The sequence below is a fragment of the Cherax quadricarinatus genome, chromosome 69, assembly GCF_038502225.1.
Source record: "Cherax quadricarinatus isolate ZL_2023a chromosome 69, ASM3850222v1, whole genome shotgun sequence".
In the NCBI taxonomy this organism is placed as follows: Eukaryota; Metazoa; Arthropoda; class Malacostraca; order Decapoda; family Parastacidae; genus Cherax; species Cherax quadricarinatus.
In genome coordinates this window covers 23279500-23299397 of record NC_091360.1, presented here as the reverse complement: position 1 = coordinate 23299397, position 19898 = coordinate 23279500, and the positions used below count along the sequence as shown (strand labels likewise).

The window sequence follows — 19898 nt, the reverse complement described above, 5'->3', positions numbered from 1 at the left end:
AAACTGACCACATACAGGCAGGATCCAGAGTCACAGAGGGTGAGGCAATGGGAGGAAGAAAGGGCAAAATCAGTGTTTATCCATGGGCTTCAGGAGAGAGAGGAAAGGACACACACTGAAAGGCAGCAGGAAGAAAGAAAGGAGATTGAGAAAATCATCACGGAAATAGGTGAAGAGATGGACGAGATTGTAAATTTTCAGAGAATAGGGGGGTACTCGAAGGGGAGAAACCGACCAATCAAGCTGATTCTCAGGACGGAAACAGTGCAGAACAGGATCCTCCAAGAGAAACCACGATTGAAATACTCGGAAGAGTACAAGAGGGTGTTCCTAGACAGAGACAGAACAAAATCAGAACGACAGCAGCTGAGGGAGAGGACAAAAAAGCGAAAGGAGCTAGGAAAAGAGACAAGGATGGAACCAGCAGAGGTCAGTCAGAGCAGAACAGAACAGCAAGGGCAAGCACACACACAACTATTCTCAGAACCATACAACCTATCACACCATCCCAACACACACTACAATCCATACCCACAGCCTCCACCCAACACCGAGCTATAGAATCCCACAGTATGCCACCAGGTCTCCCACCCTCACAGGCCCCCCAAACCACAGTGTTGGAAAGGAAACTGAAGGTATGGTACACAAACGCTGATGGAATAACAAATAAGTGGGAGGAGTGGCATGAAAGAGTCAAAGAAGCATCACCGGACATCATAGCTCTCACAGAAACCAAGCTTACAGGTATGATAACAGATGCCATCTTTCCAACGGGATACCAAATCCTGAGGAAAGACAGAGGGAACAGGGGGGGTGGAGGAGTGGCGTTGCTGATCAAAAATCGCTGGAATTTTGATGAGCTGGAGAGAGGAGACAGCGGAGAAGAAAGTGATTACATAGCGGGAACACTTCACTCTGGAGGTCCCAAGGTGGTAATAGCAGTGATGTATAACCCACCACAGAACAGCAGGAGGCCAAGGCAAGAGTACGACGAGAGCAATAGAGCGATGGTTGACACACTGGCTAGAGTGGCCAGAAGAGCTCATGCATGCAGGGCAAAGCTCCTGATCATGGGTGACTTTAACCACAAGGAGATCGATTGGGAGAACTTGGACCCACATGGGGGCCAAGATACATGGAGGGCTAAGATGATGGAGGTGGTACTGGAAAACTTCATGTGCCAACACGTAAGGGACACTACAAGAGAGAGAGGAGAGGATGAACCAGCAAGGCTGGACTTAGTATTCACCTTGAGTAGTGCAGATATCGAGGACATCACATATGAAAGACCCCTTGGGGCCAGTGACCATGTGGTTTTAAGCTTCGAATACACAGTAGAGCTACAAGTGGAGGGAGAAGCAGGAAGGCCAGGACGAATGAAGCCAAACTACAAGAAAGGGGACTACACAGGAATGAGGAACTACCTGAACGGGGTTCAGTGGGACAGAGAACTGGCAGGGAAGCCAGTTAATGAGATGATGGAATATGTAGCAACAAAATGCAAGGAGGCTGAGGAGAGGTTTGTACCCAAGGGTAACAGGAATAATGAAAAAGCCAGGATGAGCCCATGGTTTACCCAAAGGTGCAGGGAGGCAAAAACCAAGTGTGCTAGGGAATGGAAGAAATATAGAAGGCAAAGGACCCAGGAGAATAAGGAGAACAGTCGTAGAGCCAGAAACGAATATGCACAGATAAGAAGGGAGGCCCAAAGACAATATGAAAATGACATAGCAGCGAAAGCCAAATCTGACCCGAAACTGTTGTACAGCCACATCAGGAGGAAAACAACAGTCAAGGACCAGGTAATCAGGCTAAGGAAGGAAGGAGGAGAGACAACAAGAAATGACCGTGAAGTATGTGAAGAACTCAACAAGAGATTCAAAGAAGTGTTCACAGAGGAGACAGAAGGGACTCCAGAAAGACGGAGAGGTGGGGCACACCACCAAGTGCTGGACACAGTGCACACAACCGAGGAAGAAGTGAAGAGGCTTCTGAGTGAGCTAGATACCTCAAAGGCAATGGGGCCAGATAACATCTCCCCATGGGTATTGAGAGAGGGAGCAGAGGCGCTATGTGTACCCCTAACAACAATATTCAATACATCTATCGAAACAGGGAGATTGCCTGAGGCATGGAAGACAGCAAATGTAGTCCCAATCTTTAAAAAAGGAGACAGACATGAAGCATTAAACTACAGACCAGTGTCACTGACATGTATAGTATGCAAAATCATGGAGAAGATTATCAGGAGAAGAGTGGTGGAACACCTAGAAAGGAACGATCTCATCAACAGCAGCCAACATGGTTTCAGGGACGGGAAATCCTGTGTCACAAACCTACTGGAGTTCTATGACATGGTGACAGCAGTAAGACAAGAGAGAGAGGGGTGGGTGGATTGCATTTTCTTGGACTGCAAGAAGGCGTTTGACACAGTTCCACACAAGAGATTGGTGCAAAAACTGGAGGACCAAGCAGGGATAACAGGGAAGGCACTACAATGGATCAGGGAATACTTGTCAGGAAGACAGCAGCGAGTCATGGTACGTGGCGAGGTGTCAGAGTGGGCACCTGTGACCAGCGGGGTCCCGCAGGGGTCAGTCCTAGGACCAGTGCTGTTTCTGGTATTTGTGAACGACATGACGGAAGGAATAGACTCTGAGGTGTCCCTGTTTGCAGATGACGTGAAGTTGATGAGAAGAATTCACTCGATCGAAGACCAGGCAGAACTACAAAGGGATCTGGACAGGCTGCAGACCTGGTCCAGCAATTGGCTCCTGGAGTTCAATCCCACCAAGTGCAAAGTCATGAAGATTGGGGAAGGGCAAAGAAGGCCGCAGACGGAGTACAGTCTAGGGGGTCAGAGACTACAAACCTCACTCAAGGAAAAAGATCTTGGGGTGAGTATAACACCAGGCACATCTCCTGAAGCGCACATCAACCAAATAACTGCTGCAGCATATGGGCGCCTAGCAAACCTCAGAACAGCATTCCGACATCTTAATAAGGAATCATTCAGGACCCTGTACACCGTGTACGTTAGGCCCATATTGGAGTATGCGGCACCAGTTTGGAACCCACACCTAGCCAAGCACGTGAAGAAACTAGAGAAAGTGCAAAGGTTTGCAACAAGACTAGTCCCAGAGCTAAGAGGTATGTCCTACGAGGAGAGGTTAAGGGAAATCAACCTGACGACACTGGAGGACAGGAGAGATAGGGGGGACATGATAACGACATACAAAATACTGAGAGGAATTGACAAGGTTGACAAAGACAGGATGTTCCAGAGATTGGACACAGTAACAAGGGGACACAGTTGGAAGCTGAAGACACAGATGAATCACAGAGATGTTAGGAAGTATTTCTTCAGCCACATAGTAGTCAGTAAGTGGAATAGTTTGGGAAGCGATGTAGTGGAGGCAGGATCCATACATAGCTTTAAGCAGAGGTATGATAAAGCTCACGGCTCAGGGAGAGTGACCTAGTAGCGATCAGTGAAGAGGCGGGGCCAGGAGCTCGGACTCGACCCCCGCAACCTCAACTAGGTGAGTACAACTAGGTGAGTACAGCCAGGGGTCTTGAAGACAGTCAGGGGTCTTGAAAACAGTTACAGGTCTCGAAGACAGCCAGTGGTACTGAGGACAGCCAGGGGTCTTGAAAACAGCCAGAGATCTTAGAGACAACCAGGGGCCTTGAAGACAGCCAGGGTTTTGAAGACAGTCAATAGTCTTGAAGACAGTCAGTAATCTTGAAGACAGCCAGGGGTCTTGAAGACAGTCAGTGGTCTTGAAAATATTCAGTTGTTTTGAAGACAATTAGTGGTCTTAAAGAAAGTAGTCTTTGAAGACAGCCAAGGTCTTGATGACAATCAGGGGTCATGAAGGCAGCCAGGCGTCTTGAAGACAGTCAGGGGTCTTGACGACAGCCATGGGTCTTGAAGAGAGTCAGGATTCTTGAAGACAGCCAGGGGACTTGAAGACAGCCAGGGGTCTTGAAGACAGCCAGGGTCTTGAAGACAATCAGTGGTCTTGAAGACAGTCAGTGGTCTTGAAGAAAGCCAGGGGTTTTGAAGACAGTCAGTGGTCTTTAAGACAGCCAGGGATTTTGAAGACAGCCAAGATCTTGAAGACAGCCAGGGGTCTTGAAGATGGCCAGGGTCTTGAAGATAGTTAGTGCTCTTGAAGACAGCCTGTGGTCTTGAAAAACAGTCATAGTTCTCGAAGACAGCCAGGGGTCTTGAAGACAGTGTTCTTGAAAACAGCCAGGGGTCTTGAAGGCAGCAATGGGGTCTTGGAAAAAGCCAGAGATTTTAAAGACAACCAGGGGCCTTGAAGACAGCCAGGGGTCTTGAAGCCAACCAGGGATCTTGAAGCCAACCTGGGATCTTGAAGACATCGAGGGGTCTTGAGGACAGCCAAGGCAACCAGGTATCTTAAGGCAGCCAGTGATTTTGAAGACAATCAAGGGTCTTGAAGACAGCCAGCGGTGTTGAAGAGCACCAGGGGTCTTGAAGACAGTGAGTTATCTTGAAGATAGCTATGGGATGTTGAAGACGGCCAGGGATGTTGAAGACAGCCAGGGTTTCTGAAGACAGACAGGGGTCTTGAAGACAGCAAGGGTCTTGGCGACAGCCAGACGTCTTGAAGAAAGCCAGGATCTTGAAGACAGCCAGATGTCTTGAAGGCAATCAGTGATCTTGAAGACAGCCAGATGTCTTGAAGACAGCCAGGGTCTTGAAGACAGCCAGTGGTCTTGAAGACAGTCAGTGGTCTTCAAGACAGTCAGGGGTTTTGAAGACAGTCAGTGGTCTTGAAGACAACCAGGGGTCTTAAAGACTGTGAGGTGTCTTGAAGATAACTAGGGGTGTCTCGAAGACAGCCAGGGATCTTAAAAACAACCAGGGATCTTGAAGACAACCTGGGGCCCGAAGATAACCAGGGGTCTTCAAGATAACAAGAGGTTTTGAAGACAACCAAGGGCCTTCAAGACAGCCAGAGGTCTTGAATACAACTAGGGTTCTTGAAGACAACCAGGGGTCTTGATGACAGCCAGGGGTTTTGAAAACAGCCAGAGGTCTTGAAGACAACCAGAGGTCTTGAAGACAGCCAGGGGATTTGAAGATAGCCAGAGGTTTCAAAGACAACAAGGGGTTTTGAAGACAGCCAGGGTTCTTGAAAACAGCCAGAGGTCTTGAAAACAGCTTGAGATCTCGAAGACAGCCAGGGGTCTTGAAAACAGCTTGAGGTCTCGAAGACAGCCAGGGGTCTTAAAAACAGCCAGAGGTCTTGAAGCTAACCAGGGGTCTTGAAGACATCCAGGGGTCTTGAACACAGCCAAGAGTCTTCTAGGCATCCAGGGGTGTTTAAGGAAGCCAGGGGTCTTGAAGACAACCAGTGGTCTTGAAGACCATCAGGGGTCTTGAAGACAGCCAGCGGTATTGAAGACAGCAAGAAGTCTTGAAGACAGTCAGAGGTCTTAAAGACACCCAGGGGCCTTAAAGACAGCCAAGGGTTTTGATAACAGTTAGGGTCTTTAAGACAGCCAGTGGTCTTGAAGACTCTCAGTGGACTTGAAGACTCTCAGGGGTTTTAAGGACAGTCAGTGGTCTTGAAGACAGCCAGCTGTTTTGAAGACAGCCACCTGTTTTGAAGACAGCCAGGGTCTTAAAGACAGCCAGGGGTCTTGCAGACAGCCAGGGCGTTGAAGACAGCCAGTGGTCTTGAAGACAGTGGTCTTGAAGACAGTGGTCTTGAAGACAGCCAGGGGTCTTGAAGACAGCCAGTGGTCTTGAAGACAGTCTGTGGTAATTAAGACAGTCAGTGTTCTTGAAGACAGGCAGTTGTCTAGAAGACAGGCAGTGGTCTTGAAGACAGGCAGTGATCTTGAAGACAGTCAGTGGTCTTGAAGACAGTCAGTGGTCGCGAAGACAGCCAGAGGTTTTGAAGACAGCCAGTGGTCTTGAAGACAGCCAGAGGTCTTGAAGACAGACAGAGGTCTTGACGATAGCCATGGGTCTTGAAGAGAGCCAGGATTCTTGAAGATAGCCAGGGGTCTTGAAGACAGCCTGGGGTCTTGAAGACAGCCAGGGGTCTTGAAAACGGCCAGGGTCTTGAAGACAGCCAGTGGTCTTGAAGAGCACCAGGGGTCTTGAAGACAGCCAGCGGTGTTGAAGACAGTAAGGAGTCTTGAAGACAGCCAAAGGTCTTAAAGATGCCCAGGGGCCTTGAAGACAGCAAGGGGTCTTGAAGAAAGCCAAGGGTTTTAAAAACAGCCAGGTTCTTGATGTGAAACAAGATTATTTGGTGTTTCTGGTAGCGGGGAGTAAATGATACATCCTCGGAGGCTTCTTAGTTTTTTGCAAAGTCGTTGTGGGTACACAGGCTTGTGTGTTGAGTGCCCATGGCTCGGGAGGGCCATCCCACGAGGAAGAGAGGGAGTAGACTGTTGTCTGCTTCTAGGCCGCTGTGTGAGTGAGCGAGTGGGACCAGCATCCCACTGACCTGGGCAGGCCGAGAGAAGGCAGCACCTGAGTGCTGCGAAATATGAACTAAGCTGGCAGACAGCATAAGCTGTCTGTGCAGACAGTACAGGCTGTCTACATACGCTCAGCCACCTACCACATGGTCGTCCCGACCATGTCTGGCGGTAAAAAAAACTCGGCCTCTCTCTCGTAGGAACACGGCACAAAACACAAAATAAAAACATGTATATACATATGGACATGGAAAAAAACTTTCTATAGAGAGGGAAGAAAAAACATGTGGGGTGTGCTAAACATCGTAGTCATAGGCAGTGAGTGTTGAAGGGCATCACTGCACACCTTCCTGCGTCTGGACAGATACTTCAACACAGGAGACATCGCTGCGGCTGAGCTGTAACATAACGGGTTACGGTCTCCTCTAGAACGGTGATGCAGTCATCTTAGGGGTCACTGCAGGTTTCACTCAACCTGGAGCACGACACACTGGTGCCCTTGAGTGAGGCGCCGACAAAACTCGGCAACTGGGCAGGACTTCTGGCAAGCAACTCAGGAGAACACTTCTCGACTGGTACTGTTGTTGGGCTGTCACTGCCAGCGAGCGTGGAGTGAGTCGTGGAGCGAGTCGTGGCAGAGACGACTCGGCAAAACATCTCGGAGTCGTAACATCATACTCCAGACTGCAGTGAGCGAGCTAGCAGTCAAAGTGACAGCATCTTTGTGCAGGCTGCTCACTGAAGCTTATGACATGAGGCTGACACAGCGCCTGCCGACAGGGCTAACTGTGGCTTGACGAGTGTCATTCTCTCGGCAGTTGGAGTTATAGCAGAGGTTAGTCTAACCATCCCCAGACTTGTTTTTCTACAAGTAACTGCACTCTGAAGGGGACCATAATCGCCTATACCTGAATTTCTTTATTTTCGTTCGATTTCGTTCATTTTTTTTGTACGTAAAGCAGCACCTTTCCATTGTAATGTGACCAAGTTTCAATAAGATAGCTCAAGAAACAACTGAGAAAAAAATTATTTACTAACAATCATACATATTGTAAGGGACTGTCGAAGTGGGACTTGGAAATGCTGTTTTGGCATTTTCTACACATAAAACAATGCTAAACTGTATTTATCATCGTTAACTTTACTGTAATTTATCCTATCTTCATTCTTAAAAAAAACGAAGTTTGTATGTTTTTAACATTCAGCCAAATATCTAACTTTTGCCCTCACAAAAATAAAAAACAAATTATGATATCTCAAAATGTTGCTTGTGAATTTCATTGCATTCCTATTATTATTAACGACAGTAAGTCAATATATATGTGAATAACTTACTTCCGAGATAATGCGCGAAACAGCCGGACCACCGATTTTTTTTTTTTTGAGTTAGTTAGTTTAATATGTTTATTATGCACCCCACACCCATCTTGTGGGCGGTAGTCAAAAGATTACAAAGGTACATAATTGGTCCAGGGACTGGACTCCAAAGTTTTGATAGCTGAACAAGTTACAGAGGTGATGAACTCACAATTTACAAAGGTAATGAACTCACAATTTACAAAGGTAATGATTTTTTTTTGAGAAAATAGCATTTTTCTAGGTGTTATACTGCATTACGAGTGTATATCATAGTTACCATATCCGTTTTCTTTAATATAAGGACCCTGGCGGTGATAGGAGAGAATGGAAGCCCATCCATAACTATATTAATATTATCTTCTAGAGGGAGCGCTGGAAGAATGTGCCATATATTATTCATTTTGGATTATTTATCATATTTCTTTGTTATTTATATTGTTTATTATGTCATATTAGATCAATTATGATAGATAAATAAGCCGTAGAAGCGATAATAGCGTTATATTGAAGCATATTCCCCGGCTATCCCGAGACTGGAATTCCTGATGACATCATCAAGATGTTCCCAGAAGGTTCCTGATTGGCTGTAAGTCTACGTATAAGTACCGCCCACTTTATTATGATGCCAAGTCGTCAATTATTATATTAGAAAGAATAATACAATAAATACACGAAAAAAAATCGGAAAAAAATATGAAAATTGAGGACAGTTGAGCAGACCTGCCGAGGGTGGTGACGTCACCCTAGGTGTTTTAAATGACCATAATTCCTTGTAGGAATGTCGTAGAACAATGATTCTTGTACCAGTGTGTTGCCAGAGAGTTAAACTATTTTTCTATATGATTAACTCAATTTGTGAACTTTTTCGAATATTTTGTGGGCACAGTCAAAAATTCGGAAGGTCTTGCACGGCAAGAGAGTGAGCATTGATGAATTGATGACAGTGTTAGCTGAGATAGAGGCAAGAGTCAATAACAGGCCTCTGACCTACATGCAAAAATGGGATTGATGAGCAGGAAGCTCTCACTCCCAATCACATGCTGTTTGGAAGGAGGATTGAGCCCTTTCCCCCAATTTTGAGCCAGTCTTCCAAGGAGCAGGATTATTATGGGCCAGATGGTCCCCCCATCAATGAAGAACTGCACTGGAGTCACAACAGACTGGTGAACATCCTGAACAAATGGAACCAGGTGTGGCGCAGGGATTACTTGACAGCCCTGCGAGAATATTTCTATGGTGTGGACCCCGAGGCAAATAAGATGACACTGAGTGAAGGTGACCTGGTGCTAGTGAAATCCGAGGCACCCAGGGCATACTGGCCTCTAGGCCAGGTGGTGTCGACCCACCCAGATAAGGCTGGGCGGTTGAGAATGGTGAAGGTGAGAATGAATGGTGTCGAGACTATAAGACCTATCAACAGGCTTTTGCCTCTCGAGGTCCACACGGTGGGACCGGGACATGAGAAGTTAGACCAGAGGCTGACCGAACAGAGCAGCTGGATGACCCGTCGAACGGCGCTCAAGTCCAGGGCCCACTGGGAGGGCCTGCGGGAGGCAGACTTGATCTAGACTTAGCGCCTACCTTCGCCGGCGGGAGGATGTTGGAACTTATTCGGTTCTAGAAGTCCCAATGGGGGAAAACACACCGTTTGAGGGCCCTTACACCCACCCAAAACACACACACTCACCTGGGTTGGAGAAGGTGGTTGGAAGGTACATTTTAACTGATAGATTTACCCTTCAGGGAAGAAGTAGGTAGCTTATACTGTTAGTACACTAATATTAGGATTATTGCAGATAATAATAACATAGACCTAAGACTTTAACTTAGGTAGTAATAGGCCGAATGTAGGCAAACACTAGGTAATGTTAGCTAGGGAGAACTGGCAGCCCAAGTTTGAACGACGAGGTGCGGGTCTGGAAGATGCCAGATATTCCTTCTAAGACTAGACACCTCCGTAGCAACAAGTGCCTTGATCAGCAGGCAGCGCCCCCACATGTCTTCACATACTAGACCTGGGGAAATCTGGTGGAGGCACCTCGACATACCATAGATGTCCTCCTCCGTCATGCCCATTCAGTAAGACAAGACCTCCCATTTTTTCTTAGGATCCTGGCCAGTGTTTGGGGAAAATTGCGAGTGAGTCGTGCTGTGGCCTTTGTGTCAGCCGGCAGTTCATGACCAGTACGTACCGGCGTCTCTTGTCAGCCTAGAAGCTAGTGTCCATTTCTGCATAGTTAGACTAGGGGATACTCACCCCCTTGGATACAGGAATTTCTGAGGTGCAGGCAGGTCACTAATATCGATTGAACATTGCAGGAATTAAGGCTCCCGGTTGCACATGGTTTCTGAGGGGAAGTCCATGGGGCTAAAGCTTAGGGAGGTTGAAGATCGGGATATATGCTGCAACACCAAGTAAGATAGCCTTTATTCTTGCATGCAGGCAAGGTTTCTTGCAACATCAGTCATTTATGAAAATCTGTCCTATAAGCCACTTGTGAGGCTGAGGTACCGACCTCAGAGCTCGGTGTCAACAGAGCTTGCCAGGGTAGACAACTCACATGGAGGCAGTCCAAACAAATTTTCACAACTTATATTTCTTGAAGAAATTTGGGAAATGTCGGCCAAATCCTGCTTGTACCTTTGTCTAGATGCTGAAACGTGCAGACACGACATCAGGATAACTCGTTGAGAGATGGATGCTTGTTGTGTAGGGTGATGAAGTTAACAACTTCATTCCTTCCTCTCTCTGGGCAAACACAATTGCTGCGACCACCGCTTCCCACTAATGTGAAACAAAATTATTTGGTGATGCTGCAGCGGAGAGGGGTTCAATTATAGACGTCTTTGGAGGCTTCTTTACTTTATTTGCAAAGTCATGGTGGGTACACAGGCTTGTGCGTTGAGTGTCCATGACCCGGGAGGGCCATCCCACGAGGGAGGGAGGGAGTAGACTTGTTTACTGCTTCTAGGCTGCTGAGAGAGTGAGCGAGTGGGGCCAGCGTCCCACTGACCTGGGCAGGCCGAGAGAGAGCAGCACCTGAGTTCCGCGAAATATGAACTAAGCTGGCAGACAGCATAGGCTGTCTGTGCAGACAACACAGGCTGTCTACATTGAAGACAACCAGTGGTATTGAAGACTGTCAGTGGTCTTGAAGACAGCATGGGGTTTTAAGGACAGTCAGTGATCTTGAAGATACCCAGCTGTTTTGAAGATGGCCATGGTTTTGAAGACAGCCAGGGGTCTTCAAGACAGCCAAGGTGTTTAAGACAGCCAGTGGTCTTGAAGACAGTGGTCTTGAAGACAGTGGTCTTGAAGACAGTGGTCTTGAAGACAGTGGTCTTGAAGACAGTGGTCTTGAAGACAGCCAGGGGTCTCGAAGACAGCCAATGGTCTTGAAGACAGTCGGTGGTCATAAAGACAGTCAGTGTTCTTGAAGACAGCCAGTGGTCTTGAAGACAGGCAGTGGTCTTGAAGACAGGCAGTGGTCTTGAAGACAGGCAGTGGTCTTGAAGACAGACAGTGGTCTTGAAGACAGTCAATGGTCTTGAAGGAAGTAAGTGGTGTTGAATACAGCCAGAGGTCTTGAAAACAGCCAGTTGTCTTGAAGACTCTCAATGGTCTTGAAGACAGCAAGGGGTTTTGAGGACAGTCAGTGGTCTTGAAGACAGCCAGCTGTTTTAAAGACAGCCAGGGTCTTGAAGATAGCCAGGGGTCTTGAAGACAGCCAGGGGTCTTGAAGACAGCCAGTGGTCTTGAAGACAGTCAGTGGTCTTGAAGACAGTCAGTGTTCTTGAAGAAAGGCAGAGGTCTTGAAGACAGGCAGTGGTCTTGAAGACAGCCAGTGGTCTTGAAGGCAGTCAGTGCTCTCGAAGACAGCCAGAGATCTTGAAGACAGCCAGTGGTCTTGAAGACAGCCAGTGGTCTTGAAGACAGTCAGTGGTCTTGAAGACAGTCAGTGTTCTTGAAGAAAGGCAGAGGTCTTGAAGACAGGCAGTGGTCTTGAAGACAGCCAGTGATCATGAAGGCAGTCAGTGCTCTCGAAGACAGCCAGAGATCTTGAAGACAGGTAGTGGTCTTGAAGACAGACAGTGGTCTTGAAGACTGCCAGTGGTCTTGAAGACAGCCAGTGGTCTTGAAGACTGCCAGAGGTCTTGAAGACAGCCAGGGGTCTTGACGACAGCCGTGGGTCTTGAAGAGGGCCATGGCTCTTGAAGACAGCCAGGGGTCTTGAAGACAGCCAGATGTCTTGAAGACAGCCAGGGGTCTTGAAGACAGCCAGAGTCCTGAAGACAGCCAGTGGTCTTGAAGACAGCCAGGGGTCTTGAAGACAGCCAGTGTCTTGAAGACAGCCAGCGGTCTTGAAAACAGCTAGAGGTCTCGAGGACATGCAAGTACCTTGAAGACAGCCAGGGGTCTTGAAGCCAACCAGGGGTTTTGAAGACATCCAGGGGTCTTGAAGATAGCCAAGGGTCTTCAAGGCAAACAGTGTGTTAAAGGCAGCCAGGGGTCTTGAAGACAGCCAGTGGTCTTGAAGAACATCAGGAGTCTTGAAGACAGCCAGCGATGTTGAAGACAGCGAGGGGTCTTGAAGACAGACAGAGGTCTTAAAGACACCCAGGGGCCTTGAAGACAGCAATGGGTCTTGAAGACAGCCAAAGGTTTAGAAAACAACCAGGGTCTTGAAGACAGCCAGTGGTCTTGAAGACTGTCAATGGTCTTGAAGACAGCAAGCTGTTTTAAAGACAGCCAGGGTCTTGAAGATAGCCAGAGGTCTTGAAGACATCCAGGGTGTTGAAGACAGTCAGTGGTCTTGAAGAAAGTGGTCTTGAAGACAGCCAGAGGTCTTGAAGGCAGCCAGTGGTCTTGAAGACAGTCAGTGGTCTTGAAGACAGTCAGTGGTCTTGAAAACAGTCAGTGGTCTTGAAGACAGCCAGAGGTCTTGAAGACAGTCAGTGGTCTTGAAGACAGTCAGTGGTCTTGAAGACAGTCAGTGGTCTTGAAGACAGCCAGTGTGATTCTGATAGACTGTGAGAAAACAGGTAGACTGTGAGACAACAAGTAGACTGTGAGAAAACAGGTAGACTGTGAGACAACAAGTAGACTGTGAGAAAACAGGTAGACTGTGAGACAACAGGTAGACTGTGAGAAAACAGGTAGACTGTGAGAGAACAAGTAGACTGTGAGACAACAGGTAGACTGAGACAGCAGGTAGACTGTAAGGCAACAGGTGGACTGTGAGACAAAAAGTAGACTGTGAAACAACAGGTAGACTTTGAGAAAACATGTAGACTGTGAGTCAACAGGTAGACTGTGAGGCAACAGGTAGACTGTGAGGCAACAGATAGACTCTGAGACAACAAGTAGACTGTGAAACAACAGGTAGACTGTGAGGCAACAGGTAGACTGTGAGGCAACAGGTAGACTGTGAGGCAACAGGTAGACTGTGAGGCAACAGGTAGTCTGTGAGGCAACAGGTAGACTGTGAGACAACAAGTAGACTGTGAAACAACAGGTAGACTGTGAGAAAACAGGTGGACTGTAATGCAACAGGTAGACTGAAGTAGACAAACAATTTACTGAAAATCTAAGGTAGACAGTGAAATACAATACGAAAACTGCAACACAAGTAGACTGAGCTACACAAACTGACTGTGCAACACAAGTTGACTGTGTAACACATGTAGACTGCGCAACACAAGTAGACTGTGCAACACAAGTAGACTGTGTAATACAAGTAGACTGTGCAACACAAGTTGACTGTGCAACACAAGTAGACTGCAACACAAGTAGACTACGCAACACAAGTAGACTGTGCAACACAAGTTGACTGTGTAACACAAGCAGACTGTGCAACACAAGCAGACTGTGCAACACAAGTGTGCAACAGGTGCCCCGTGGCCTGGTGATGTTCCGGGTTCGACTCCCGGCGAAGGGATGGAAACATCAGAAGTGTTTCCTTACAAAATGCGTGCTAAAAGAACAACAGGAAAAGTTGGTCGATGGATCTATAATTTCCTCACTAACAGAACACAGAGTAGTAGTCAACAGAGTAAAGTCCGAGGCAGCTACGGTGAAAAGCTCTGTTCCACAAGGCACAGTACTCGCTCCTATCTTGTTTCTCATCCTCATATCTGACAAAGACAAGGATGTCAGCCACAGTACTGTGTCTTCCTTTGCAGATGACACCCGAATCTGCATGACAGTGTCTTCCATTGCAGACACTGCAAGGCTCCAGGCGGACATCAACCAAATCTTTCAGTGGGCTGCAGAAAACAATATGAAGTTCAACGATGAGAAATTTCAATTACTCAGATATGCTAAACACGAGGAAATTAAATCTTCATCAGAGTACAAAACAAATTCTGGCCACAAAATAGAGCGAAACACCAACGTCAAAGACCTGGGAGTGATCATGTCGGAGGATCTCACCTTCAAGGACCATAACATTGTATCAATCGCAGTTACTAGAAAAATGACAGGATGGATAATGAGAACCTTCAAAACTAGGGAGGCCAAGCCCATGATGACACTCTTCAGGTCACTTGTTCTATTTAGGCTGGAATATTGCTGCACACTAACAGCACCTTTCAAGGCAGGTGAAATTGCTGACCTAGAAAATGTACAGAGAACCTTCACGGCGCGCATAACGGAGATAAAACACCTCAATTACTGGGAGCGCTTGAGGTTCCTAAACCTGTATTCCCTGGAACGCAGGCGGGAGAGATACATGATTATATACACCTGGAAAATCCTAGAGGGACTAGTACCGAACTTGCACACGAAAATCACTCACTACGAAAGCAAAAGACTTGGCAGACGATGCAACATTCCCCCAATGAAAAGCAGGGGTGTCACTAGCACGTTAAGAGACCATACAATAAGTGTCAGGGGCCCAAGACTGTTCAACTGCCTCCCAGCATACATAAGGGGGATTATGAACAGACCCCTGGCAGACTTCAAGCTGGCACTGGACAAGCACCTAAAGTCGGTACCTGACCAGCCGGGCTGTGGCTCGTATGTTGGTTTGCGTGCAGCCAGCAGTAACAACCTGGTTGATCAGGCTCTGATCCACCAGGAGGCTTGGTCACAGACCGGGCCGCGGGGGCGTTGACCCCCGGAACTCTCTCCAGGTAAACTCCAGGTAAACACTGGTTGTCTATGTTCACTATCAGTAAAATGGGTACCTGGGTGTTAGTGGACTGGTGTGGGTCGCATCCTGGGTGTTAGTGGACTGGTGTGGGTCGCATCCTGGGTGTTAGTGGACTGGTGTGGGTCGCATCCTGGGTGTTAGTGGACTGGTGTGGGTGGCATCCTGGGTGTTAGTGGACTGGTGTGGGTGGCATCCTGGGTGTTAGTGGACTGGTGTGGGTGGCATCCTGGGTGTTAGTGGACTGGTGTGGGTCGCATCCTGGGTGTTAGTGGACTGGTATGGGTGGCATCCTGGGTGTTAGTGGACTGGTGTGGGTGGCATCGTGGGTGTTAGTGGACTGGTGTGGGTAGCATCCTGGGTGTTAGTGGACTGGTGTGGGTGGCATCCTGGGTGTTAGTTGACTGGTGTGGGTGGCATCCTGGGTGTTAGTGGACTGGTGTGGGTGGCATCCTGGGTGTTAGTGGACTGGTGTGGGTGGCATCCTGGGTGTTAGTGGACTGGTGTGGGTGGCATCCTGGGTGTTAGTGGACTGGTGTGGGTCGCATCCTGGGTGTTAGTGGACTGGTGTGGGTGGCATCCTGGGTGTTAGTGGACTGGTGTGGGTGGCATCGTGGGTGTTAGTGGACTGGTGTGGGTGGCATCCTGGGTGTTAGTGGACTGGTGTGGGTGGCATCTTGGGTGTTAGTGGACTGGTGTGGGTGGCATCCTGGGTGTTAGTGGACTGGTGTGGGTGGCATCCTGGGTGTTAGTGGACTGGTGTGGGTGGCATCCTGGGTGTTAGTGGACTGGTGTGGGTCGCATCCTGGGTACTCATCTATTTGTGCTCACCTATTTGTGGTTGCAGGGGTCGAGTCTTAGCTCCTGGCCCCGCCTCTTCACCGGTTGCTACTGGGCCCTCTCTCTCCCCGCTCCATGAGCTTTATCAAACCTCGTCTTAAACCTGTGTATGGTTCCTGCCTCCACTACGTCATTTTCTACGCTATTCCACTGCCTTACAACTCTATGACTGAAGAAATACTTCCTAATATCTCTCTGACTCATTTGTGTCTTCAACTTCCAATTGTGGCCTCTTGTTTCTGTGTCCCCTCCCTGGAACATCCTGTCTTTGTCCACCTTGTCTATTCCACGCAGTATTTTATATGTCGTTATCATGTCTCCCCTGACCCTCCTGTCCTCCAGTGTCGTCAGGCCGATTTCCCTTAATCTTTCTTCATAGGACATTCCCCTTAGCTCTGGAACTAACCTTGTCGCAAACCTTTGTACTTTCTCTAGTTTCTTGACGTGCTTTATCAAGTGCGGGTTCCAAACAGGTGCTGCATACTCCAGTATGGGCCTGACATACACGGTGTACAGTGTCTTGAACGATTCCTTACTAAGGTATCGGAATGCTGTTCTCAGGTTTGCCAGGCGCCCATATGCTGCAGCAGTTATCTGGTTGATGTGTGCTTCCGGAGATATGCTCGGTGTTATACTCACCCCAAGATCTTTCTCCTTGAGTGAGGTTTGCAGTCTTTGGCCACCTAGCCTATACTCGGTCTGTGGTCTTCTGTGCCCTTCCCCTATCTTCATGACTTTGCATTTGGCAGGATTAAATTCGAGAAGCCATTTGCTGGACCAGGTGTCCAGTCTGTCCAGGTCTCTTTGAAGTCCTGCCTGGTCCTCATCAGATTTAATTCTCCTCATTAACTTCACATCATCTGCAAACAGGGACACTTCTGAGTCTAACCCTTCCATCATGTCGTTCACATATACCAAAAATAGCACTGGTCCTAGGACCGACCCCTGTGGGACCCAGCTCGTCACAGGTGCCCATTGTGATACATCATTACGTACCATGACTCGTTGTTGTCTCCCTGTCAGGTATTCTCTGATCCATTGCAGTGCCCTTCCTGTTATATGCGCCTGATGCTCTAGCTTCTGCACTAATCTCTTGTGAGGAACTGTGTCAAAGACCTTCTTGCAGTCCAAGAAGATGCAATCAACCCACCCCTCTCTCTCGTGTCATACTTCTGTTATTTTATCATAAAACTCCAGAAGGTTTGTGACACAGGATTTGCCTTCCATGAATCCGTGCTGGTTGGCATTTATACTCTTGTTCCGTTCCAGGTGCTCCACCACTCTCCTCCTGATAATCTTCTCCATAATTTTGCATACTATACACGTCAATGACACAGGTCTATAGTTTAGTGCCTCTTTTCTGTCTCCTTTTTTAAAAATGGGAACTACATTTGCCGTCTTCCATACCTCAGGTAGTTGCCCAGTTTCCAGGGACGTGTTGAAGATTGTGGTAAGTGGCACGCACAACATATCTGCTCCCTCTCTAAGGACCCACGGGGAGATGTTGTCCGGTCCCATTGCCTTTGAGGTATCGATGTCCCTTAGCAGTTTCTTCACCTCCTCCTCATCTGTATGTATGTCGTCCAACACTTGTTGGTGTATTCCTTGCTGGTGTCCCCATCTGGTCTGTCCCCCCAGAGTCCTTCCTGACTCTACTGTAAATACTTCCTTAAATCTCGTGTTGAGCTCCTCACATACCTCTTGATCGTTTCTTGTGAGTTCTCCACCTTCTTTCCTCAGCCTTATCACCTGGTCCTTGACTGTTGTCTTCCTCCTAATGTGGCTATACAGCAGTTTCGGGTCAGATTTGACTTTCGATGCTATGTCGTTTTCATACTGTCGCTGGGCCTCCCTCCTTATCTGTGCATACTCGTTTCTGGCTCTTCTACTAATCTCCTTGTTTTCCTGGGTCCTATGCCTCCTGTACCTTTTCCATTCTCTGTTGCACTTAGTTTTTGCCTCCCTACACCTTCGGGTAAACCAAGGACTCGTTTTGGTCTTCCTATTATTTCTGTTTCCCTTGGGAACAAAACTTTCCTCTGCCTCCTTGCACTTTGTTGCCACATATTCCATCATCTAGTTTACTGATTTTCCTACCATTTCTCTGTCCCACTGAACCTCCTGCAGGAAGTTTCTCATACCTGTGTAGTCCCCCCTTTTATAGTTTGGCCTGACCCCTTCAGTTCCTGTTACCTTCTCCACTTGTAACTCTACTATATAATCAAAACTCAGCACCACATGATCGCTAGCTCCAAAGGGCCTCTCGTAAGTGATGTCCTCAATGTCTGAACTGCTCAGGGTGAACACAAGATCCAGTCTTGCTGGCTCATCCTCCCCTCTCTCTCTGGTTGTGTCCCTGACATGTTGATGCATGAGGTTTTCAAGTACCACATCCATCATCTTGGCTCTCCATGTTTCGGGACCCCCATGTGGCTCCAGGTTTTCCCAGTCGATCTCCCTGTGGTTGAAATCGCCCATTACCAGTAACTTTGCTCTGCTCGAGTGAGCTCTTCTTGCCACCTCAGCCAGTGTGTCCACCATCACCCTGTTGGTTTCTTCGTACTCCTCTCTTGGCCTCCTGCAGTTCTGTGGTGGGTTATACATCACTCCAATGACTACTTTATGTTCTCCGGACTGAATTGTACCTACAATGTAGTCTCTTTCTCCAATCATGTCCATGCCTTCCATTTCCTCAAATCCCCATCGGTGTTTCATGAGCAGTGCAACCCCTCCTCCCCCTCTACTCCTTCTATCTTTCCTCAGGATCTGATATCCCATTGGGAAGATTGTGTCTGTTATTGTCTCAGCGAGTTTTGTTTCTGTGACTGCTATGATGTCTGGGGATTTTTCACTGATTCTTTCGTTCCACTCCTCATGTTTATTCGTTATTCCATCCGCGTTTGTGTACCAAACTTTCAGTTTCTTTTCTATCATTGTGGTCATGCAAGAATATTGGGGTTGGGGGAGCGAGAGCCTTGGTGGGGGCCTATATGGGGTTGTGGTGTAGGTGGGGTTTGTGATGATGGGGGTGGGGTCAGAATGCCCATAAGGGACAGCTGTTGGGGTGAGGTTTGTGATATGGGGGTTGGTGGCAGAGGGAACAGTGAGTGGGTTGTAGTATAGGTTGCTCAGGGTGTTAGTAGACTGGTGTGGGTCGCATCCTGAGATAAAACTGATCTAATTTTGGGAAATGCTCAGCATAACAAGGGACTTTCTATATAGTAGTATGTCATTGATGTCAGCTATGGTCTGTATACCTTGTCCATGTACTGGTTTAAAATAAAGATAATAATAATAACAACAACAACAACAATAATAATAATAATAATAATAATAATAATAATAATAATAATAATAATAGTAATAATAATAATAATATATTTTAAACAAGTACATGTACAAGGTATGCAGACCATAGCTGACATCAGTGACATATTATTATTATTATTATTATTATTATTATTATTATTATTATTATTATTATTATTATTATTGTATTATTATTAAGAAGACTGCAACACAAGTAGACTTAAGCAACACAAGTGGAGTGTGCAACACTTGCGTTGTTTCTTATGATATTGCGAATAATGGTAGATTTACGAACTTTTTTTCAGTTACTGTAGTATCAATACATCTACAACGACTACTACTACTACTACTACTACTACTTCTGATGCCACAACAAGAACCAAGAATGCTCAAACCACTGCATTAAAACCAGGTAGGAATGTTCTTAGTTTATTCTACATTGATGCTGGTCCATATTTAGGCGAGTACAGACATAACGTATCTTTGGACGCCTTAAAGTGTGGTAGCCTATGACTAACTTAGGCCAGTAGGTGACTTGGACCTACCTAGTAAGTCACTAATACTAAGTAAGTTTATTTAGGCTGAGGTACACGTAAGTACGGTTACATAAATTATCATACATAGCAGCACACTAGAACATAAGAACACAAGAAAGAAGGAACACTGCAACAGGCCTACTGACCAATGAGGAGCAGGTCTATGTCCTCCCCACGGATTAGACCAATGACCCACCCCCCGGATTATTCCAATGACCCACCCAGTCTGGTC

At 47.2% G+C, this 19898-nt stretch overlaps 1 protein-coding gene across 1 annotated transcript in view; it reads left to right on the top strand.

The window, feature by feature from the left end:
* Positions 1-19643, top strand: part of LOC138854791 (SUMO-interacting motif-containing protein 1-like) — a 221912-nt gene extending 202269 nt beyond the window's left edge. The window contains exon 9 of the mRNA XM_070099883.1: positions 19436-19643. Coding sequence (XP_069955984.1) covers positions 19436-19643 — 208 coding nt within the window. The remainder of the gene's footprint in view (positions 1-19435) is intronic.
* The last annotated feature ends 255 nt before the right edge of the window (positions 19644-19898 follow it).